This window comes from Leptopilina heterotoma, unplaced genomic scaffold (genome assembly GCF_015476425.1).
Source record: "Leptopilina heterotoma isolate Lh14 unplaced genomic scaffold, ASM1547642v1 Lhet_152, whole genome shotgun sequence".
Lineage (NCBI taxonomy): Eukaryota > Metazoa > Arthropoda > Insecta > Hymenoptera > Figitidae > Leptopilina > Leptopilina heterotoma.
Window position 1 is genome coordinate 425,123 of NW_025110868.1, and position 25,368 is coordinate 450,490.

Consider the following 25,368-nt stretch of genomic DNA (forward strand, 5'->3'; position numbering starts at 1 on the left):
TAGAAATTTATTAAAATTTTTAAAAAGAATTGAATTGTTTTAAAGAATTTTGTTAAGAACTTTAGAAATAAAAAATTGAGAGCTTTCGAAGAATTCAGTTAATTTTATCAAAATTTTGGAAAGTTAATTGAATTCTTGAGAAGAATTTAATAAAAATTTTGAAAATAATTGAATTCTTGAGAAGAATTTAATCAAAATTTTTGAAAATAATTGAATTCTTGAAAAGAATTTTATTATTCGTGAAAATAATTGAAATTTTGACGAAAATTTTTTTAAATTTTTGAACAAAATTGAATTTTTATGCAGAATTTTATTACTTTTGAAAATAATTGAATTCTTCCCCGAAATTTCATTTAAATTGAATAGAAAAAATTTTTCTGTGAAGAATTATATTTTTGTATATAGAAAATAATTGATTTCTTGTGAAGAATTATTTTATTTATGAAAATAATTGAATTTTCGCGAAAAATTCTATTAAATTCTTTTAATCTAAAGTAATTGGATTGTTTTGAAGAATTGTATGAAATTATTTTAAAAATTTGGAATTAAAATTCTTCGAGAAACGACCTTTTCGACTTTTCTTGAAAAAAGAAACTAAAGTGTTTTTTTTTCGCCTTGAAGTCAATCCGAGGCCTGATTTATTTTATTTACTATTTTCTATCAAAAGAAATAAAATTTTAACAATCGAAAAAATATGTTTTTTCTCTTTTATTGAAAATAAAAATGAAAGAAATTCGTATAATAAAAGATTTTATTTTCCTCTCGTATATAGAATGCTGGTCCGGAAATAACGTGGATCGATTCGCAGCGTCCAATTTTTACTGTTGGCTTTCAATTGAATTCAACTGTATTTACGAGGGATGCACATTTACACAATCTGTTTGCACACGCCGAGAGAATATTAGAAACAAAACCATCGGCATTGCCATCTGATTCGGAAACATGTAAAATTTTAAAAGCAGCTCACGCTATACAATTAGTTACTGTCATTACATTTTTACCGACAATTTTAAATCAACTCTTTGCCTTATTAACGTGCAATGTTAGCGATGAAATTGGTCTCTGCATTATACGACTCTTGGTACATATCATAAATATGGTACACGAGGCGGGTCGTAAAGAAATTTTACAAGCTTACGTTAAGGTATTTAATCACCAAGTTTTTTCTGTACTTAAAATTCTTTTTCATTTGTGAGAAAAAATAGCTTTCTTTCTATATTTGAAATTTTTTTTTATCTGAAGGAAAAATCTTCAATTTTTTCTCTGTACTTAAAATTTTTCTATATTAGAAATATTTTTTTTGTATCTAAAAGAAAAATCTCACTTTTTTTCTATACTTGAAATTTTTTTAACTAAAAAAATCTGTCATTTTAAATAAATATTAAAAAATTTTTTTATTTACAAAAGAAAAACAGTAAATTTTCTTTTTACAGTTCGTTTTCGTCTCGCCGGCAAAAGTAAATGGTAATCCAACAGTGCATGAACAATTGGGAAGACATTTGCCAACATTACTGCAACCGAGCAACACGGATTTTCTCGTTGTTAATAAATTCTTGCACCATTCGGGTTTCTTTTTTGAAATTATGGTTAAAAGTATGGCTCAACATTTATTAACGACCGAAAGAATAAAGGTGAGTGTCTTGTAAAAAATCTGAATTTAAATTAAAATTTCTATTACAAAAATATGAAATTAAAAGGAAAATTGAGATGAAAAATTGTTGAGAGATTTTATTGATTTATTTTTAGATGCACAGAAACGAAAGATTCTCGAAGGAATATCATGAGAAGATCAAAAATCTTTTGGAAGTCGTCATGCCTTATTTGATGAATAAATATAAAGAAATGCCAGTGGAAACTCACGAGCTGAATAAAAGTCTTGCGCATTTTTTGAAGGTATTGTACAAATTAATTTGTGTAATAAATTAAAATTAAGTTAAATTAAAATTAAAGTTAAAGCAAATTTAAATTAAAATTAAGTCGAATTTAAATAAAAATTAAATCGAATTTAAATTAAATTTAAATCGATTTTAAATTAAATTTAAATTAAAATTAAACTTTGAATTAAACTACCTACAAAAATTAAATTGAATTTCAATTTAATTTATGAAATAGTGAATTGTTATCTATTTTTGAGTTTTAATTTAAAATTAAATTGAATTTTAAATTCATTAATAAAATAGTTTAAGAAAATTTTAATTTTCGTAACTTCTATAATTTTGAATCTAAAATAATTTCATTTTTGAAAATAATTCAATTTCATCGAAGAATTTTATCATTTTTAAAAATACTTTGAATTATTTCAAGAAAATTTATTGTAATTTTTGGAATTAATTAAATTTTTTAGAAGAATTTTATTAAAATTTTTGAAATTAATTGAAATCTTGCTAAGAATTTCATTGAAATTTTCAAAAAATAATTGTGTTTCTCAAAAGAATTTTATTCTAATTTGTAAAAAAAATTGGATTTTTTGCAAAGAATTTTATTAAAATCATTAGAAATAATTGAATTATTTACAGAAATTTTATTTCAATTGTATTTTAAAAATAATTTAATTTATGCCAAGAATTTTATTATTTACAAAAATAATTGAATTTTTCTAGGAATTTTATTAAATTTGTATAGAAAATAATTCAATTATTATAAAGAATTTTATCAATTTTTGAATGTGTCGTTTTTATTAATAATTAAATTATTCTCCGACGTTAAATTTCTATAAAAACATTAAAATTAGTTGAATTCTTTTCAGAAATGTTATTTAAATTGTATTAAAAATAATTGAATATTCTCGCGAAGAATTTTATTATTAATAAAAATAATTGAATTCTTGCGAAGAATTTTATTATTTATGAAAATAATTTGAATTGTTTCAAGAATATTTATTAAAATTTTTGAAAATAATTGAATTGCTGTCACGAATTTTATTGACATTTTTAAAAATTCAATTGAAGTGGAATACAAAATGTAATTGATTGGAAATTTTATTTTTTTTCGCAGAGGTGTTTAACTTTTATGGACAGAGGTTTTGTGTTCCGACTGATAAATTCCTACATGGACAATTTTGCACCCGGTGATTCAAGAACACTTCACGATTTTAAATTCTCCTTTCTCCAAGTGATTTGTTCACATGAGCATTTTGTGTCATTCAATTTGCCAATGATGCATTCGCGAATAACATCACGTGGTGAGTATTTAATAAACCTATTTCATACATTTAATACATTTAATAAATAAATAGTTAATAAATTACAAATGAATAATAATAAATAGTATTAAACATTAATAAATACTAACAAATATTAATGAATAAATACTATTAAATATTAATGAATAGTAATAAATAAATATTAAAAAAAGAAAATTTAATATTTATTTAGCTAAAGTAGAATTTTTTTTTCATCTCTTTATTTAATTTTTTCAATTTCGGTGATGTAAACGTAATTAATTTTATGCCTGGCTCCGAAGAGACAGAGACAGAACCAGATTGTGATGGTATGTGAGAAAATTAACGTTCATATACTCCCATCTTTATTGTGGTTTTTAATTGTAGCCATAGTGAGTGGGAGTTTGCGCACAAGTTTTATTTTTTTCACACCACATATATTTTTCCTTCTATTTTCAATTCCTGCCTGAAAACTCCAATTGGAATGTTTTCTTATTCTTATTTATTACTTAGTGTATAGATCTGAATAGAATTTTACTGATTAAAGAAAAAAACAACTTTTTTTGGAAAAATTAATTTTAATTCAAATTGTAATTTAAATTATTTTTGAATTTTAAAATTTTTGTCTTAAAAATTTATAAGTTTTAGAAATTTAGATTTATTTATAGCAAGCTTTAGGGGAGAATTTGTAATTTTTTTCATGCAATTGTAATAGTTCCTTTTAGCAATGAAAGAGTCACAAATTTTGTTGTTATGCTGATCACTTTTATTTTAAAAGTCAAATATGTCATATTATTATGCTTGTTGATTTTGTCTTTTCTTGTCTTTTACTCTTTATTTTTAGAAAATTTCGAGAAATTGGAAACAAATTTATTAATGAGATGATTTACTAAGGTTATTTTACAGATCTTCTGAATGAATATTGTTTGACGGAGGATTTTTGTAAGCATCATTTCCTAGTTGGACTTTTACTTCAAGAGGTGAAAACTTCTCTCTGTGAAGTTGTTCAGGTTCGAAAAACTGCTATCGCCACTTTAAGGGATTTATTAGCGAAGCACGAAATGGACGATCGCTATCAAAATAAGGTAAGCAAAAAAAAGGTATCAAAATTTACCAGTTAAAATTTTTTTCTTTCTCGATTTTTGTCAATTTCCTCTTTCTCGATAACAGAAAATAATAATATATTAATTATTAAATATTTCTAGGGTCAATTGGGAAGAATTTCCTCCCTTTATATTCCATGGTTAAGCATCGTTTTGGAGAATCTTCACCGTCTTGAATTCAACGAAGGAAAGTCGGATGTTAAACAAAATTCGAATCGCGCCTCTATCAATAATTCCTTCTCGACAAGTAAGGAAGCCAATAATGTGACTGCTGCCAGTACACCGAAATCCATTCACAGGTTATTTGAAAATTTTTATATTTTTTAATTTATTAAAATTTATTAAAGTCAAAATTAAATTTAAATGAATTTTTTTCAAGATTTTTTTCAAGAAAATTCCAAGCATATATTTCAATGTAAAGTAAATTAAAATGATAATCAAACTGAAATTGAATTAAAATTAAAACGGAATGAAAATTTAAATTAAAATGGAATTAAAATTGAAATGGAATTAAAATTGAAATGGAATTAAAATTAAAATTAAAACGGAATTAAAATTGAAATGGAATTAAAATTAAAACGGTATTAGAATTGAAATTGAATTAAAATTAAAACGGAATTAAAATTAAAACGGAATTAGAATTGAAATTGAATTAAAATGGAATTAAAATTGAAATAGAATTAAAATTAAATTAAAATCAAAATGAAATTAGAATTGAAATGGAATTCAAATTAAAATGGAATTCAAATTGAAATGAAATTAAAATTAAAACGGAATTTAAACTAAATTGAAGTTGGAACGAAATTAAAATTACAACTAAAATGAAATTGAAAATTTCATTTAAAACAGAATATTTTTTTTGTCTAGGTTGACAATGCACTTGGATTCACAATCACCAATTAGGGCATCGATGCATTTGAGAGATTCGACATATTTCGCAGCGATTGCTGGACAAACAATGGTGAATGGCTATTCATGTACGAGTATTGAATCTGATGTTTCGACAATGTCGGGCGCATCGCAATCGAATATTTCACAAGAGACGACAATAATTCGGGAACCATTGGAAAATGGCACCAAGGAACATAAATGCCACTCGAGATCGTTGAGTGTCGCACAATCGACAAATAGATGTGATAAATTACAACCATCCGAAGTAAAAGATGTTCTACTTGGTTTTCTATTTATTATCAAATATCTCGGCGATCATCAAATTATCGCCTGGTGGCAACAATGCAGTGACACGGAAGTACTTAATTTCTTTACTATCATCGAGTAAGTATTTTGATCATTACATTTTTTTAAATCATTTTAATTTACTGTAGCTTTTTGGGATATTTTACGGTTTTCTACTATTTATTTATTATTACTTTCTTTATTATTTATTGTAATTTCGTTTTTATTATTTATTTACTAGCAAATTATACGCGCGCTACCAAGAATTCAATTATTTTCATAAATATTAACATTCTTCGTAAGAATTCAATTATTTTATAAAATTTTAATAAATCCTTCGAAATAATTCAATTATTTTCAATAAAATTTCCCGAAGGATTTAATTTTTTTTCTTAATTCGTTATAAAATTTTTCAACAGAATTCAATTATTTTCAAAAATTTTAATAAATTCTTCAAAACAATTCAATTATTTTTATAAGTAATAATACAATTCTAGGCAGGAATTCAATTATTTTTAAAATACAATTTAAATAAAAATTCACCAAAGAATCCAATTAGTTTTTAATGATTTCAATAAAATTCTTCGCAAAAAATTCAATTATTTTCACGAATTTTAATAAAAATATATTTTTATAAATTTAATTATTTTCAAAAATTAATAGAATTTTTTATTGGAATTTTAATTAAAATCCTTGAAAAAATTTAATTATTTTTGTACAAGAATTCAATTATTTTTAATTATTTTAATTAAAGTCTTCGCAAAAAATTCAATTATTTTTAAAAATATCAATGACATTATTATCAAGATTTAAATAATTTTCAAAAATTAATCAAATTCGTGGATGGAATTTAAATATTTAAAAAAATTTTAATAAAATTCATTTCAAAGTTCTATTATTTTGAAAATTTTTGAATTTATAAGAATTGAATTATTTTCAAAAATTTCATTGAAAGTCTTTAAATTAATTTAATTATATTTAACAATTTTAACAATATTCTTCGAAGGAATTCAATTACTATAAAAAATTTGGATGAAATTTCTTGAAAGAATTTAATTATTTTCAATACTATTTTAATTAAATTCCTCGAAGGAATTAATTTTTTTGCATAAATTAATAATAAAATTCTCCGCAGGATTTAATTTATTTTTGATACAATTTTAATAAAATTCTTCGCTAAAATTGAATTATTTCCAAAAATTTTAAAAAAGTTCTTCAAATAAATTTAATTATGTTCCAAAATTGTAATAAAATTCTTTGCAAAAGTTCAATTATTTGCAACACAATTTTAATATAATTTCATTAAAGCATTCAATTTTTTTAATGTTTAATAATATTTGTCGAAAAAATTCAATTATTGTGTAAAGTTTTAATAAATTCTTCGAAACAAATCAATTATTTTTATATAAGTAGTAAAATTCATAGCAAGAAAAAAAAACTTTAATAATGAAATGTTAAATTTTCAGCCGTTTTCTTTATTATAGAGATATTATAATTTATTATTATTTTTTGCAAATACAATTACTTACTTTTATTATCTATATACTTAATGGATTCTTTTTGGTTTTGTTTAGAATGAGTCTTCAGCACTTTAGATACGTGGGTAAGAGGCAAATTGTCGCGAACGCGGTAAAAGAGGGTGGAAAACCGAGAGCGGCAAAAGCAATGACATTGCCGGCGAGAATGGCACCGCCTGATTTTTCAAACGATAATCCAACAACTGGAACTTTACAACCACATAATACGGTTGCACGTGAGAATTTAGTTGAAAATGATTCTGGCAAATGTTATCACGCATTACTTGAAGCGAATCTTGCGACTGAAGTTGGACTCATTACTTTAGATTGTCTAGGACTATTTTGTATACATTTTAAAGTAAGTTGATTTCTATTATTCAAAACGAAAAAAGGAAAATAATAAATATAACTAAATTTCAATTAATTAATTAATTTAAAATTTAAATTTAAATTTAAATTTAAATTAAATTAAACATTAAAATTTAATTTAATTTAAATTTAGAAAGTAGAATTATTATCTAGAATTCGTTTTTCAATCTTAATTCTTTTTTCAGGATGTGCTACTTTCTAATGATGGTAGTAATCCAGTGATGCAGAGGGTATTCAATATTTACTTATTGTTCCTCCAACTGGGACAATCGGAAACACTTTTTCGACATGTTTTCGCTGGTCTTCGTGCATTCTTAAATAATTACTCCATCGTTTTGTTTCGAGGTGATTATAATTTATTTTCTATACAGTAAATGTAAAGAAAAAATGTATTACAATAATTTTTTATTTTATCCTTTTGATTTATTAGTTGAATTTTTATTTTAAAAAATTTGGAATTTACAGGCAATGCAGTTTTGTGTGGAAGACTGTGTTACGAGTTATTAAGATGCTGCAATAGTAAACTCAGTTCGATAAGACAAGAATCATGTGCCTTACTTTACTTGCTCATGAGAAGTAATTTTGAATTTACCAGCAGGAAGGGATTAATTCGAGTGCATTTACAGGTATTTGCAATTTTATTTAAAAAGTAGAAAATAGAATTTGTAGAAACAATTCTACAAATTATATAATTTTTATTTGCATTTGGTTAATTTATATAAATTGGTTTTATTTTAATATTTTCTGTATTTCAATCTCAGGCGGAGTTAGTCTCCCAATTTTTCAATAGTTTTAATTTTTAAATTTAATTAATTTAGAATTAATTATTGATTACTTGATTAATTAATTACATTAACAGAAATTAAGTATAAAGGAAAAATTTGTTTTTCTTGCTAATTTCGTTTTTTTCTTTTCTACTAGGTAATTATTTCCGTATCAAAAATGTTGGGCAACGTGATTGGCTTGAACAATTCAAGATTTCAAGAATCACTATCGCTAATTAATAGTTACGCATCGTCCGATAAAGTTATGAAGGGTACGGGTTTTCCGGTTGAGGTGAAGGATTTAAATAAGAGAATAAGAACAGTTTTAATGGCGACCGCACAAATGAGAGAGCACAATAATGATCCAGAAATGTTGGTCGATTTACAACACAGTCTGGCGAATTCTTATGCCAGTACACCCGAATTAAGACACACTTGGCTGGAAACAATGGCTAGAAATCATGCCAGGGATGGAAATTACTCTGAGGTATTTACTCTCTCAAATTAAAAAATTTTATGTTTTCAATTAAGCATCAATTTTTCAACAATGTCGGATTCAAAATTTTTAAAATTTACTTATTAAGTACAACAGCAATTTTGATCAAATTCTTTGGAGGAATTCAATTTTTCATCGAAAAAATATATTTAAAATATTATTGAAAATAATTGAATTCCTAAAAAGAATTTTAATTATTCGGGAGGAATTCAATTATTTTCAAGAATAATAAACTTCTTGACAGAAATTCAATTATTTTTAAAATAGAATTTAAATAAAATTTCTCGGAAGAATTCAATTATTTTTAATGATTTCAATAAAACTCTTCGCAAAAAATTTAATTCTTTGAACAAATTTTAATAAAATTATTTTGAGAAAATCAATTATTTTTGAAAATCTCAATAAAACACTCTTAGCAATATTTCAATTATTTTCAACAATTAATAAAATTCTTCGAGTTAAATTTGATTTTTTACCAAAAGGTGGAGACTATTAAATAAGTAAAGTATTTTCCAAGAGCACAAAAATAATGAAGCTAAATGCCATAAAAAAGAAGGAAAAATGTTGAATTTTAAGAAATTCGGTTTTTTGAATTTTTGCTAATTTTCCATAGTTTTAGATTTTTTACCGAAGGGTGGAGACTATTAAATAAGTAAAGTATTTTCCAAGAGCACAAAAATAATGAAGCTAAATGCCATAAAAAAGAAGGAAAAATGTTGAATCTTAAGAAATTCGGTTTTTTGAATTTTTGCTAATTTTGTTTTTTTGCTAAAGGGTGGAGTCTATTGAAATAGTAATATTATACTACTGAAATAGCTAATGGTAACTAATTATTAATTTTCCGGTCAAATTAAATTCCCGGCTATTTTCTGATTTTCCAGATTGGTAGAAACATTCTTAAATGTATTGGTAGAAACTAAAACCCCTCGAAGACGGGTACGACAGCTAGTTACAATCAAAAATAAACACGATTATTTTAGAAACTTAAAAGAAATTCTTCATAAAATTGAATTATTATCAAAATTTTCAAATAAAAATGATTAAAAAAAACATTATTTTCAAAAAAATTCTAATAAATTCTTTAGAACAATTAAATTATTTTCAAAAATTTTAATAAAATTCTTGCCAAGAAGTAAATTATTTTTAGTACAATTTTAATAATTTTCTTTTAGAATAATTCGATTCTTTTTATAAATAATAAAACTCTTTGCTCGAATTAAATTATTTTCAATACAATTTTAATAAAATTTCTCGAAAGAATTATTTTAAATAATTTTGAATGAGGATTTTTTTGAATTTGAGAAAATCCTAACTTTACATGAGGACAGAATATCTTGATTATTATTACAATGTAATTATTTATTAACTACTTAATGTTACAAATTATTATTATTTATCAATAGGAAAATAAATTAATATTTGTAAAATAAATAAATATTTATCAATTCTGAATTTTTAGGCAGTAAATTGCGGCGTTATTGATATGATTTACTCATAAAATTTATAATTAAGTTGACATTTTTGTAGAATTAATGAATTTTAAATAATAAAAAAAATTAATTTTTAGGCGGCTTGTTGTCAATTGCACATTGCAGCGTTAATGGCAGAATATTTAAAATTGAAAAAAATTCACACATGGGGTGCAGAGGCTTTTGACACAATTTCAACGAACATAAGTCGTGATGAGCGAGGACTGAAGGTCGATGCCGGTGAGAGTTGTATGTCGTGAATGTTTATTTTGCAGCTTTTTATTTCACCCTCATTTGACAAAATTTTTTCTTTTTCCCTTTTTTTTCCTTCTGCTTTATCGTGAGAAAATTTTCTATTTTAACAGGGAGTAAAATATTTTGCTTTACGTAGAATTTCATTTCATACATCGTTGCAATACTTGTGAAAATTTGAAATTGATTTTAATATTCTTTTTCTCTCTCTAGGTGTGCAGGATATTCACTATAATGAGAGTTTACTTTTGGAACAATTGGAATTGTGTGCCGAAATGTTGGAAAAAGCGGAACGCTTCGAAGTTCTTGGACCTCTTTATCGACTCATTATTCCCATGTACGAGAGGAAACGAAATTACGAAGCTCTTTCAAATTGCTATTCGCATTTAACGCAATCGTGCAATAAAGTCGTTGAAGTCACTCGCAGTGGGAAGAGACTATTGGGTCGTTTTTATCGAGTCGCATTCTTTGGCTCTGTGAGTTTTTTCCGTCTTTGTTATTTTCTCTCTTTTAGATTATTATCTTATAAATTTTATTTTTTATTAAGTTATATTTATTTTTTTAAATTTATTTTTTATTAACTTTTAGATTTTATTTCTAATTTGTTACAATTAATATTATTTACTCATTCTTATTTATTTTATTCATCTATTTACTTTATTTATTTTATTTGTCTACTAATTTATTTTATTTAATTTTTCCAACTTATAAATTTTATTTCTTATGGATAATTATTAACTTGTAGATTTTATTTCTTGTGGATTATTAACTTACTAGCCAAACTATCCGCGCGCAAGCGCGCGGGAATGTTGTATGGGGCTTCTTATTTTAAACAATTTAAAAAATTTTAAAGAAATAATTATTATAACCTAACAAAGAGATTTAACTAACTAAAATTCAAATAATTTCACTCAATGGTCTCAATTTAAATAAAATTTACATTACTAGACTTAAACTATGGCTAGAACAATTACAATTAGTATCTGGGTCATCTTTTGCATTGCTTATTTTATAAAGCCATTTTAAATTAAATACTTTTTAAAGAAATAATAATTATTACACACTGAAAAAAGTTTTACTTGCAATAGCGATAAGTTTCTCTAGAATAACGAAAGTATTAATTGAAGCACTGAAAAATTTCGCTACTAAAGTGAAATCTGTAGTTCATCCAGCTAAATATTTTTTGCCGTGCATAACGAAAAAAGAATTAAATTAACATCAGATTTTCTACATTAAAGAAAAACGAATTCAAATAGAAATTAATCATTTTACAACTTAACCAAATTCACCCCAGAAATCACTGAATTCGATAATTTAGAAGAAAGTCAGACAAAAACAGGGTTCCTACAGAATCTGGAAATCATGGAAATGGTATGGAATTTTTAAAAGGCTTCTGGAAATCAGGGAAATCATGGAAAAGGCCTGGATTTTTTAAAAGATTCTAAATTTTTTCAGTTTTCCATTTTTTCTCTTGAATAAAAATTAAAATAATAATAAAGCTAAATGGTATAAAAGAGAAGAAAAAATGTTGAATTTTAAGAAAATCGGATTTTTAAAATTTTTCGAATTTTTGATAATTTTAGATTTTTTACCAAAGATTCGAGACAATTTAATAAGTAAAGTATTTTCCAAAAGCACAAAAATAATGAAGCTAAATCCCATAAAAGAAAAGAAAAAATGTTGAATTTTAAGAAAATCGGATTTTTGAAATTTTTCGAATTTTCGATAATTTTAGATTTTTTACCAAAGATTCGAGACAATTTAATAAGTAAAGTATTTTCCAAAAGCACAAAAATAATGAAGCTAAATCCCATAAAAGAAAAGAAAAAATGTTGAATTTTAAGAAAATCGGATTTTTAAAATTTTTCGAATTTTTGATAATTTTAGATTTTTTACCAAAGATTCGAGACAATTTAATAAGTAAAGTATTTTCCAAAAGCACAAAAATAATGAAGCTAAATCCCATAAAAGAGAAGAAAAAATGTTGAATTTTAAGAAAATCAGATTTTTGAAATTTTTCGAATTTTTGATAATTTTAGATTTTTTACCAAAGAGTCGAGACTATTAAATAAGTAAAAAATTTTACAAAAGCACAAAAATAATCAAGCTAAACCCCATAAAAGAGAGAAAAAAATGTTCAATTTTAAGAAAAACGGATTTTTGAAATTTTTCGAATTTTTGATAATTTTAGATTTTTTACCAAAGGTTGGAGACTATTAAATAAGTAAAGTATTTTCCAAAAGCACAAAAATAATGAAGCTAAATCCCATAAAAGAAAAGAAAAAATGTTGAATTTTAAGAAAATCGGATTTTTAAAATTTTTCGAATTTTTGATAATTTTAGATTTTTTACCAAAGAGTCGAGACAATTTAATAAGTAAAGTATTTTCCAAAAGCACAAAAATAATGAAGCTAAATCCCATAAAAGAGAAAAAAAAATGTTGAATTTTAAGAAAATCGGATTTTTGAAATTTTTCGAATTTTTGATAATTTTAGATTTTTTACCAAAGATTCGAGACAATTTAATAAGTAAAGTATTTTCCAAAAGCACAAAAATAATTGAGCTAAATCCCATAAAAGAAAAGAAAAAATGTTGAATTTTAAGAAAATCGGATTTTTGAAATTTTTCGAATTTTTGATAATTTTAGATTTTTTACCAAAGATTCGAGACAATTTAATAAGTAAAGTATTTTCCAAAAGCACAAAAATAATGAAGCTAAATCCCATAAAAGAAAAGAAAAAATGTTGAATTTTAAGAAAATCGGATTTTTAAAATTTTTCGAATTTTTGATAATTTTAGATTTTTTACCAAAGAGTCGAGACAATTTAATAAGTAAAGTATTTTCCAAAAGCACAAAAATAATGAAGCTAAATCCCATAAAAGAGAAAAAAAAATGTTGAATTTTAAGAAAATCGGATTTTTGAAATTTTTCGAATTTTTGATAATTTTAGATTTTTTACCAAAGATTCGAGACAATTTAATAAGTAAAGTATTTTCCAAAAGCACAAAAATAATGAAGCTAAATCCCATAAAAGAAAAGAAAAAATGTTGAATTTTAAGAAAATCGGATTTTTAAAATTTTTCGAATTTTTGATAATTTTAGATTTTTTACCAAAGATTCGAGACAATTTAATAAGTAAAGTATTTTCCAAAAGCACAAAAATAATGAAGCTAAATCCCATAAAAGAAAAGAAAAAATGTTGAATTTTAAGAAAATCGGATTTTTGAAATTTTTCGAATTTTCGATAATTTTAGATTTTTTACCAAAGATTCGAGACAATTTAATAAGTAAAGTATTTTCCAAAAGCACAAAAATAATGAAGCTAAATCCCATAAAAGAAAAGAAAAAATGTTGAATTTTAAGAAAATCGGATTTTTAAAATTTTTCGAATTTTTGATAATTTTAGATTTTTTACCAAAGATTCGAGACAATTTAATAAGTAAAGTATTTTCCAAAAGCACAAAAATAATGAAGCTAAATCCCATAAAAGAGAAGAAAAAATGTTGAATTTTAAGAAAATCAGATTTTTGAAATTTTTCGAATTTTTGATAATTTTAGATTTTTTACCAAAGAGTCGAGACTATTAAATAAGTAAAAAATTTTACAAAAGCACAAAAATAATCAAGCTAAATCCCATAAAAGAAAAGAAAAAATGTTGAATTTTAAGAAAATCGGATTTTTGAAATTTTTCGAATTTTCGATAATTTTAGATTTTTTACCAAAGATTCGAGACAATTTAATAAGTAAAGTATTTTCCAAAAGCACAAAAATAATGAAGCTAAATCCCATAAAAGAAAAGAAAAAATGTTGAATTTTAAGAAAATCGGATTTTTAAAATTTTTCGAATTTTTGATAATTTTAGATTTTTTACCAAAGATTCGAGACAATTTAATAAGTAAAGTATTTTCCAAAAGCACAAAAATAATGAAGCTAAATCCCATAAAAGAGAAGAAAAAATGTTGAATTTTAAGAAAATCAGATTTTTGAAATTTTTCGAATTTTTGATAATTTTAGATTTTTTACCAAAGAGTCGAGACTATTAAATAAGTAAAAAATTTTACAAAAGCACAAAAATAATCAAGCTAAATCCCATAAAAGAAAAGAAAAAATGTTGAATTTTAAGAAAATCGGATTTTTGAAATTTTTCGAATTTTTGATAATTTTAGATTTTTTACCAAAGATTCGAGACAATTTAATAAGTAAAGTATTTTCCAAAAGCACAAAAATAATGAAGCTAAATCCCATAAAAGAAAAGAAAAAATGTTGAATTTTAAGAAAATCAGATTTTTGAAATTTTTCGAATTTTTGATAATTTTAGATTTTTTACCAAAGAGTCGAGACTATTAAATAAGTAAAAAATTTTACAAAAGCACAAAAATAATCAAGCTAAACCCCATAAAAGAGAGAAAAAAATGTTCAATTTTAAGAAAAACGGATTTTTGAAATTTTTCGAATTTTTGATAATTTTAGATTTTTTACCAAAGGTTGGAGACTATTAAATAAGTAAAGTATTTTCCAAAAGCACAAAAATAATGAAGCTAAATCCCATAAAAGAAAAGAAAAAATGTTGAATTTTAAGAAAATCGGATTTTTAAAATTTTTCGAATTTTTGATAATTTTAGATTTTTTACCAAAGAGTCGAGACAATTTAATAAGTAAAGTATTTTCCAAAAGCACAAAAATAATGAAGCTAAATCCCATAAAAGAGAAAAAAAAATGTTGAATTTTAAGAAAATCGGATTTTTGAAATTTTTCGAATTTTTGATAATTTTAGATTTTTTACCAAAGATTCGAGACAATTTAATAAGTAAAGTATTTTCCAAAAGCACAAAAATAATTGAGCTAAATCCCATAAAAGAAAAGAAAAAATGTTGAATTTTAAGAAAATCGGATTTTTGAAATTTTTCGAATTTTTGATAATTTTAGATTTTTTACCAAAGATTCGAGACAATTTAATAAGTAAAGTATTTTCCAAAAGCACAAAAATAATGAAGCTAAATCCCATAAAAGAAAAGAAAAAATGTTGAATTTTAAGAAAATCGGATTTTTAAAATTTTTCGAATTTTTGATAATTTTAGATTTTTTACCAAAGAGTCGAGACAATTTAATAAGTAAAGTATTTTCCAAAAGCACAAAAATAATGAAGCTAAATCCCATAAAAGAGAAAAAAAAATGTTGAATTTTAAGAAAATCGGATTTTTGAAATTTTTCGAATTTTTGATAATTTTAGATTTTTTACCAAAGATTCGAGACAATTTAATAAGTAAAGTATTTTCCACATTAAAAAGTTTGACATTAAAAAATATATAAAAAATGACAATACTTAACCCACAAAATTTAATTTTCAAAACAAACAAATGAATGCAGATAATTTGCTAACGGAAAGGAAACTTATGATTATTATAATGTATAGATTTTATTTCTTATAGATTGTTAACATATAGATTTTATTCACAGATTTTATTTCTTTTCGAACAATAAAATAATTATATTTTTATTTATTATTTTTTTTATTAATTTGGAAACTTTTGACGATTTCAGGCCTATTTCGAGGAGGAAAACGCGCAGGAGTATATTTACAAGGAACCGAAAGTGACATCGCTTTCGGAAATTTCGGAAAGACTCTATCATCTTTATTCGGAGAAATTCGGTGCCGAGAATGTGAAGATGATCATGGATTCGACGCCTGTTGACGTTACTGAATTGGACTCAAAAATGGCTTACATTCAAGTGACACACGTGACTCCGTATTTTGAGAAAACCGAATTGGAAGGAAGACCAACGGAATTCGAACAAAATCATGACGTTTCGTGTTTTATGTTCGAAACGCCATTCACGAAAGAGGGGAAAGCGAGGGGCAGTCCGGAGGAGCAGTGGAAGCGAAGAAGCATCCTCACGAGTAATTTATTGCAATTAATATTATTTACTCATTCGTATTTATTTTATTCATCTATTTACTTTCTTTGTCTATCTATTTATTTTATTTGTCTACTCATTTATTTTATTTATTTGTCTATTTATTTTATTTATTTATTTACTTATTTATTTAGTTATTTACTTATTTATTTTATTTTGTTTATTTACGTATTTATTTTATTTTTCTATTTATTTTATTTTATTCATCTGCTTATTTATTTTATTTCTCAACCAATTTACTTCATTTTCTTTGTCTGATTATTTATTTTGTTTCCCTACCTGTTTTTTTATTTTATTTATCTCTACTTATTTATCTTATTTATTATAAATGATAATTGATGATTTAATTCTCCTTTTTTTGTCGACAGCTCATTATACATTCCCATATGTAAAGAAGCGAATTCCAATAATCGAGAAGCGAATTGTGGAGCTCAGTCCAATTGAAGTTGCCTTAGATGAAATGAGACAGAGAGTTCAAGAATTGGAGGACGTTGCATTAATTGTTCCAACGGATGCAAAGAAACTTCAACTCAGGTTGCAGGGAAGCGTTTGCGTGACGGTTAACGCCGGACCATTGGCCTACGCTTCCGCCTTTTTAGATCCTGCCCTATCTCCACAATATCCCGACGATAAAGTGGACGAATTGAAGGACGTTTTTAGGTAATAAAAAATATTTTTTTACCATTTTTATATTTTAAATAAAATTGGGAAATTTTAATTTTAAATTTTACTTGAATTTAATATTTAATTCAATAAAAATAGAAATTTTCCATTCAAATAAAATTGGAAAAGTTGAATACGAATAATAAAATTTGGAAAAATCGAATTTGAATTTAAACAAAATTGTGAAAAATGAAATTTGAATTTATACAAAATTGCATAAATTGAATTTGGATTTAAACAAAATAGCATAAATTAAATTTAAATTCACGTAAAATTATAAAAATTGAAAAAATCTAATTTAAAGTTGAAAATTGAAAAAATTGAATTTGATTTTTAATAAAATTGGAAAAATTTGATTTTAAATTAAAGTAAAATTGAAAGAATTGAATTAGAATTTTAAGAAATTATAAAAATTAAAATTAAATTCAAATAAAATTGGAAAAATTTGAATTTATATAAAATCGGAAAAATTGAATTTTAATTGAAATAAAATTGGAGAAATAGAAATTGGATTTTAATAAAGCTTGATAATTTTTATTTAATGTTTTAAATCGGAAAAATTAATTTAGAATTGAAATAAAATTGGAGAAATAGAAATTAGATTTTAATAAAGCTTGATAATTTTGATTTAATGTTTTAAATCGGAAAAATTAATTTAGAATTAATATAAAATTGGAAACATTGAATTTGAATTTACAAAAAATTAGAAAAATTTAATTAGAATTGAAATAAAATTGAAGTAATTGAATTCGAATTTTAATTTAATGACTTAAATCGAAAAAATTGATTTAGAATTTAAATAAAAGTCGAAAAATTGAATTTAAATTCAAATAAAATTGGAAAAAATGAATTTGAATTTAAGAAAAGTCGAAAATTCTAATTTAAAGTTTAAAATTGAAAAAGTTGAATTTGAATTTAAATAAAATTGGAAAATTGAATCTGAATTGAAATTTAAAATTTCAATTTTATTTAAATTGAATTTAAATAAAAGTAGAAAAATTCAATTTCGATTTGAATAAAACTGGAAAAATTGATTATAAACTCAATTAAGACTGAAAAAATTGAATTTAAATTTTAAGAAACTGGAAAAATGAAATTAAAATATTAAGAAGCTGTAAAAGTTAAATTAAATTTCATATAAAATTGAAAAAATTGATTTTGAATTTTAATAAAATTAAAAAATTCGAATTTAATGTATTGAATTGGAAAAATTAATTTAGAATTTAAATAAAATTAGAAAAATTAGATTTGAATTTGAACTAAACTGGTAACAATTGAATGTTTTAAACAAAAAATAGGTAAAATTGAATTTGTTTTGAAATAAAATTTGAGAAATTGAATTTAAATAAAATTGAAAAATTCTAGTTTATTTTCAGTAAAATTGAAATTTTTTATCACAAATTTTGATTTTTAATTTCATCATCTTATTCTTCTTTTCTTTTTTTTCGCAGGGAATTTGTGAAAATTTGCTACACGGCTTTACAAATAAATGGAAAACTAATTTCATCCGATCAACATGAATATCAAGAGGTATTACGTGAAAATTATCAAAAGCTGTGCCAGAATTTATCATCATTATTGGGTGAGCCAATATGGTCGGACGATCAAATTGGAAGTTTTAAACGTAACAGTGCTGCGCTATTTAGCGCAATAAGTGGCACCAATAATCACACAAGTACCGCCTAATTTTTTTCTTTTTGAGACTGATCTTTGATACGCATCTTGATAAACTTTTATATAGTATATACATATATATAAAAAATAGGTATGTAGAAACAATTTTTTTTACAATTATTACACACACACACACATAAAAACAAGTATTTTATTTCAATCTCAGAAAGCTTTTCTTAGACATAAGAGACAGAAATAGAAATTCTTTTCTCTATCATTAAAAATGATATTTTTCGCAATGTCGGCCAGTATATTCTCAGAAATATCGCGTTTCTTTTGAAACAATAGTCAATTTTCTTTTTGTTTTTATACTCGAGAAACATTTTATAAAAAAAGACTTTTTTCTTTAAAAAAAAAGGATTTCAAGATGGAGAAAAGGAAATTGTCTTCCTTACTGTTAATGTTCTAATTTGTCTTCCAAATCGCTTTAAAAATGAAAAATTCTTTTATTCTTTTTAGAGGGGAATCTAATATTTATTTAAAATTAAAATAGACTATTTCATTTCATGTTGAAATCAAAACGTTTTTTTAATTCGAGTCAATTTTTTGTTCTTCTTTTCAATTTTTGTTTTTATTTTTATTTTCAATTTTAGTTTTTATTTTCAATTTTCAATTTTTGTTTTAAAATTTTTATTTTTTCTATTTTACAATTTGGACTGAATTCTTTATATCGCGATTGATATTTAATTTTCGAGTCTGTAAAACTTCTCGAGGGGAGAATGAAAAGAAAAACTGCCATGTTGCTTAGAATTTTAGAATTTTTTTTTTTTAATCAGAGAATAATGATGACGAAGTGAAGTTTCGAAATGTTTGATAAAATCATTTGTATAACTATTTTATTTTTATCTTTTTCTCGTGTGCCTGTTTTTTCACGCAGAAATACTTTATTTATACTTATTTTTATTAAACATTCGCTTCACTGAATTTAATCAAAAGAAAATATTTTTTATTTAATAAAAAATTTTAGTCATGTTATTCAATCAAAAATTCTTTCAGATAATTTTTTTTTATTTTAGAATTTAGTTACTTTTTTTTAATTTCTGTTGACAGAAATTCGTTATTTTTAATGTAATTAAAAAAAAAATGTCACTCTTCTTGAGACACTAAATTTTTTTTGACAAATTTCTTTTGTTTTTTTATATTAATTTTTTTAATTAGTGAATTTGAGTTAGTTTTGGATTGTGATATATTTACAGGGTACGATTCATTTTTTCTCGACATTAAATTCGAATTTAGTGCCCGAATTATTATTTGTATATATTGTTCTTTAAACTAGGAAACATATTAAAAAATCAATGAGTAATTCGAATAATTATTAGAATAATAATTCAAAAATTTGTGGAAAAGAAAAAATTAGTAGAAGTTTAGAAAAAAAAAAAACTTAATTTATGGAAAAGGAAACTAACAGTTAACGAAAATTATTAATTTAGAAAAACAATTTTAAGAAAAACTATTTTGAAAAACTTTTTAAGAAACAATTTTGAAGAACAATTTTGAGAAACTATCTTTAAAAAGATATTTAAAAACTAATAATAAAAAATAATTCAAAATTTGTTTAAAAACTAAATTTTTGAAAATCTACTTCTTGAATTAGCTTCTTGAAATTTCTAATTGAAAATTTGAAAAAAAATTTGGAAAAATTAACATTTTAAAATAATAATTATAGAATAATAACTTTGGGATAAAATAATAAAATTTTGGAATAATAATTTTGCAATAAAATAATAAAAATTTTGAATAATAAAAAAAAATAAAGAAAAGCCAAAAAAATTAATCAAAATTTTATCTAAAAACCTAAAAATTTTAATTCTTTTGATAAGTTAACAAAATTTATTAAGTTTTTTGATAATGAATTCAATTTTCCGAAATAAATTCGAATTATTAGATTTTTATTCTTTTATTCGGCGAATTTGTGTCTCGAAAAAAAGAAAAATGAATGAATGTACCTTAATTTCAACGTCTGTATAATATAAAATGTAGGCTATAAAGATAAAAATTATTTTATAAATATGCGAAATCGTAAAAATTCAATGAAAAGACAAGAATAAATTGTTCTTGCATTAAAAATTTTTCGCAAATTTATCTGCAAACAAAAAAAACTGTATATGTTGCGCGCGAAACTAGAAAGTAAATTTTGTGAGTGAATTGTATAAATAAATGTCACTCGTAGGCAATTTTTTTCTTTTTAAATTTATATAGAAACTTATACATATAATTAATCAGTTGTGTCCTTTATACCGTCATGTTTAGATATTAGATAAAACAAAAAAAAATATATTGTATATGTTTATTGTAAATGTACAGCGACTTGGGACACGTCTGATTGCTGAAAAATGCAATATAAATATTATATAATAATTATTTGTAAACGCATTCATATATAAGGAATGATTATTTCCGAAAATTTTACATGAATAACAGTTTTTATCAATAATCACTGTGCATTTAAGAATTGTAATTATTATATAATTTGACAAATTGTCGTTGTTTCAGTCTTAGGTTTTTATTTTTTTTTTAATTTCGAGTTTTCGGTTCATTGACATAATCTCAAATTGGAAAATTTTTATATTTTTGTGAAAATAGGGAAAAGACGAGTGTAAAAATTAATTTTCAAAAATTAATTAGAAAATTAATTTGAATTTGAAAATTAATTTGTATACTTATCAGAAAATTAATTTCAATTCGAAAATTAATATTATATTTGAAAATTATGTAGTTTCAGTATTAATTTTAATTTGAAAACTAATTTTAAAATTAATTTGAATATTGATCTGAAAATGAATTTCAATTTGAAAATTAATTTGAATATGAATCTCAAAAATACTTTGAATATTAATCTTAAAGAAATTAATTTGAATATTAATTTAAAAGTTAATTTCAATAAGGAAAATTAATTTGCATATTTGTCAGAAAATTAATTTGAATATTAATTTGAACTTGAAAACTAATTTGAAAATTAATTTGAATATTGATCTGAAAATTAATTTCAATATTAAATTGAATTTGAAAATTAATTGAAAATTTAATTTCTATTTTGAAAATTAATTTCAATATTAATTTGCAAATTAATTTAAATTTGAAATTTAATTATAATAATTTCGTATACTTATTATTATTATTTTTGTTTTGAAAACTATTTTATTTTGCGATTATGTCGAAATAATGGACACTCTTAATTTTTATGTGCATTTGTTTGTTATTAATTTTAAGGGAGTAAAAAGTCATGACAAAATGTGAAAAAAAGAGAATGAAACGAGAGATAATTGAAAAAAGTTGATGTTATTTACGTTCAATTAAATTATTTTTTATATTATTATTATCGATTGCTTATGTTTTTTTTATTTGAATTTAAAATATTTTTTATTCATATACGAGTCAATTTATATAATATAATAGAGAGCAAGCGAGAGAGACAGAGAAAATGAAAGAGAAATGAAAGAGTTTTCAGCTATAAAATTTTATTTTCTAAAAGTTAAAGAAATAAATTATTTTGTTGTTATTATTTGTTCTCTTTTTGTTTGCAAAAAAATATTTGCGCTTGGAAAAATTACTTTCGTTTAAAATTTATTATTCTTTATATCTAATAATTAATAACTAACTAATTGTCTAATTAGTAATTATTGACAATTAATTATTATTAATTAATTTTAAAGGCATTAAAATTTGTTGTAATTCGACTTTTTATAATTTAATTTTTTTTCATTATTATTATGAAATTTTTATTATTATTATGAATGTTAAAGAAAATTTTTTGAAGAAATAAATCAATTGCGGGATATTTGACAAATTTCTAAAAAGAAAACTTGAGAAAGTGAATTTTCCGTTCAGCTTTGAAAAATGTGAAAAAATATAGTAATATAAAGTAAAGGATAAATTTTTATTAATAAATTATTGTATAATTCTATATCATATTCGTAAATGATACAACAATAACAATTTATTTATTCGATAAATTTTTTAGCTGACGGTCAAAAGAAAAATAATAATTATAGACTGCATCTGATATTTGAAACGATTCCGACCAAATGATGTGTATTAATAACGCACAAAGTATTTGTTAAAATGCGATTTTATCTAAACTGTGTAACTCTTTCACAATAAATACACTTTATGAAAATTAATTATTGCTAATTGTCATATAAGTTAATAATATAGTAAAAAAATTATAATTCTGATAAAAGAAAAATTACGAGAAAAGGAAATAAAGAATTCTGATTATAAGAAAACTATTTATGGAAATAATTTCAGAAGGAAAATTTTTTTCTATTTGGAAAAAAATGTTGAGTGTAAATTATTAATTACTTATATTTAAGAGACTAGAATGAACAATTTGTACATTTTTGTAGTTTTTTATTCTTCTCCGATGATCCATTTTGGTCTTTGTTTAAAGCTGGAAAAAAATTGAAACAACTATTCAGTACTGCGGAAAAAAATTTTTTTTTTACAATTTTTCTATATTATTTAATTGTAAAGAACAAATTTGAATTTTATACTTATTAATCCAAGTGATCCAATTGTTTTAGTGTCAGTCACGTAACTTTGAAGTTCCCTCAGAATGGAAGCATTGAACGAAAGAACTGCAATTCGAGAAAATAATTCATCGACACCGTCGCCTGTTCTTGATGAAACGGCCCAAAATTCAGCTTTCATAAAAATTGACACTGCAGTTGCTCTTTTCTCAATAATTTGATAGACCTGATTCGACTGGAAAGTGAGGTAAAGAAAAAAATACTAATTTATTTATGAAATTTAAAAATAAATTTTTTTTTTGAAATTACAATAAATAGAAACACACTTTTTCTAAGGATATCAAATTTTGAGAAAAAAAATTTATCAAAATTGTTGCAATGCAATAATTTTGATACGATTTTTATCTCAGTGTGTGATAAAAAAAAATACTTTTTTGAAAAAGTGTGCTATTTTTTTTAATTGAATAAAAAGAAATTTTTTTTTTATTTTATTAAAATAAAAAAAAGTGAGAAATACTCACCAATAAATCTCGTTTGGTACCGACTAAAAAAATATGATACGAATTTGTATTACATTGACTGGCTTCTTGTAACCATTGTTTACAATGCGAGAGAGACATTAAATTTCCCAAATCGAAGACTATCATTATTACTGAAATTAAAAAGGAAAAAAAAATTAATAATTTTTTTTTCAAATGAATTTGTACTTTTTCTTTTAATTTTTCAAATTTTTACCATTTGCTCCTCTATAATAAGATGCTGCAATGCATTTAAATCTCTCTTGTCCTGCAGTGTCCCATCTAAAATAATAATTATCATTTAAAATAAAAATTAATGATGCTAATTAATTAAAAAATAATTAATTAAATAATTAATTAGAAAAACTTGGGAAAATTCAAAATATTTATACTCACATTTGCATATTAAAGGGAATTCCCAAAATATCGAATTTCTCCACTTCAAAATCAACTCCTATTGTTGCCTTATAATTATTATTAAACGATTTGTGACAAAATCTGTGTAAATTAAATTATTAATATTATTAAATTGTCAATTAAAATTATTTTTAGATATTTTAAATTTTATTTTTGTAAATTTTTATTAAAATATACACTGCAAATAAATAGTGAATAAATTGTAATTAAAAATTCGAAAACTGAAGAAAATTAAAAAAAAATACAAATATTTATTTAAAAAGTTTTTCTCTAAAATTTATTTACACATAAATTACATAAACAAATTTTAATTACACTAAATAATTTAATAAATAATAAATAAATAATTAAATACAATCTACAATAAAAAATTAATTTCAATAAATTTTCAAATTTAAATTTACAAATAGAAATTAAAAAAAAAAAATTTCGAAAACTGAAGAGAATTAAAAAAACAACAAAAAAATACAAAACTTATTTATTTAAAAATTTTTTCTATTATTTACACATAAATTACCGATTAACTAATGAAGTTTTTCCAACTGCAACGTCTCCTAAAACAATAACTTTTGTCATTCTTGGAAAAACGGATTTTGTACCACAAAATCGACGAATTTTTGATGAAAATTCTTTTTCCGTATAAGGAGTTATGTCTGATGAGAAAGGAGGTTGCCATTTTTTTATCTAAAAATTATTTTAAAAAATAATTATTATGTAATATTTATTGTGACTTAAATAAATAATTTTTGAATAATAGTTAATAAATAATAATAATAAATAACAAATACATAAAAAAACATTTCTTTATCTAATAAATTATTCAAAAAATAATTAGTAAAAATATATTTTTTAATGTTATCAATAATTTTAATTATTTATCTTAATAATCATAATAAAAATAAATTAATAATTAATAATATTGTAAATAAATAATAATAATAATAATAATAATAATAATAATAAATAAGAAATATTAAATAAAAATAAATTAATAAGAAAACTAGAATTGATGATAAAAATAATAAAATTAATAATAATATTTAAATATAAAACAAACATACCTGTCTGTCTTCATGAACTTCAGTCTTTATCATTTTATAAACTGCAGAACGTGTTTGTAGCATTTTTTTATAAATTAATTTTTTAAATAAACAATTTTTTCAATACTAAATAATTTTTAAAAATAAAAAATAATTGTCTTTTTTAACAATATAAAAAATTGAGTTTTACAAAATTTATGAAAAAATATACATGTATGTTTTCTGATTGATTTCACGTTATGAAATGGAAAACATGCGTTGCTGAGGCAGGTGTTTCTATTTTTTTTCCTGAAAAGAAGGGATCATGCGGGTATGTCCCAAAATTAAATAAATGAACCCACTCTTATAATCAATATCTGAAAAA

General features: G+C 22.6%; 2 protein-coding genes across 11 annotated transcripts in view; one reads left to right on the plus strand and one right to left on the minus strand.

Moving 5' to 3' along the window:
- LOC122498612 (dedicator of cytokinesis protein 9) overlaps positions 1-23,198 on the plus strand; it is a 32,809-nt gene extending 9,611 nt beyond the window's left edge. For 4 of the 10 annotated variants that reach the window (XM_043606424.1, XM_043606423.1, XM_043606422.1 and 1 more), the window contains 17 exons: positions 773-1,144; positions 1,434-1,631; positions 1,747-1,893; positions 2,995-3,181; positions 3,463-3,489; positions 4,055-4,245; positions 4,366-4,562; positions 5,131-5,538; positions 7,014-7,314; positions 7,511-7,670; positions 7,791-7,951; positions 8,247-8,576; positions 10,153-10,303; positions 10,520-10,782; positions 15,849-16,206; positions 16,592-16,883; positions 18,338-18,706. In XM_043606424.1, the coding sequence (XP_043462359.1) occupies positions 773-1,144; positions 1,434-1,631; positions 1,747-1,893; positions 2,995-3,181; positions 3,463-3,489; positions 4,055-4,245; positions 4,366-4,562; positions 5,131-5,538; positions 7,014-7,314; positions 7,511-7,670; positions 7,791-7,951; positions 8,247-8,576; positions 10,153-10,303; positions 10,520-10,782; positions 15,849-16,206; positions 16,592-16,883; positions 18,338-18,572 (3,978 nt within the window). In that variant the 3' untranslated portion in view covers positions 18,573-18,706. Of the gene's footprint in view, positions 1-772; positions 1,145-1,433; positions 1,632-1,746; positions 1,894-2,994; positions 3,182-3,462; positions 3,490-4,054; positions 4,246-4,365; positions 4,563-5,130; positions 5,539-7,013; positions 7,315-7,510; positions 7,671-7,790; positions 7,952-8,246; positions 8,577-10,152; positions 10,304-10,519; positions 10,783-15,848; positions 16,207-16,591; positions 16,884-18,337; positions 18,707-23,083 lie in introns of those variants that run through there. The other 6 variants (XR_006301247.1, XM_043606427.1, XM_043606426.1 and 3 more) reach the window with 6 other exon arrangements.
- Positions 22,256-25,330, minus strand: LOC122498624 (ras-related protein Rab-34-like). Its single transcript, XM_043606444.1, has 7 exons — positions 25,026-25,330; positions 24,482-24,648; positions 23,944-24,045; positions 23,765-23,829; positions 23,551-23,681; positions 23,054-23,264; positions 22,256-22,950 (listed from the first exon to the last, which is right to left on the minus strand). Exons 1-7 carry the CDS (start codon positions 25,086-25,088, stop codon positions 22,877-22,879), a joined length of 813 nt encoding a protein of 270 aa, XP_043462379.1. The 5' UTR covers positions 25,089-25,330; the 3' UTR covers positions 22,256-22,876.
- Between the last annotated feature and the right edge of the window lie 38 nt (positions 25,331-25,368).

Bases quoted from the DNA above. Each gene is read 5' to 3' on its own strand.
- LOC122498624 (XM_043606444.1), bottom strand. From the start codon at position 25,088: ATGCTACAAACACGTTCTGCAGTTTATAAAATGATAAAGACTGAAGTT. The intron at 23,830-23,943 runs GTGAGTATAAAT...TTATTATTTTAG, and splicing joins ATTCCCTTTAATATGCAAAT to ATGGGACACTGCAGGACAAG. The intron at 23,265-23,550 runs GTGAGTATTTCT...CTCACTTTCCAG, and splicing joins GTACCAAACGAGATTTATTG to TCGAATCAGGTCTATCAAAT.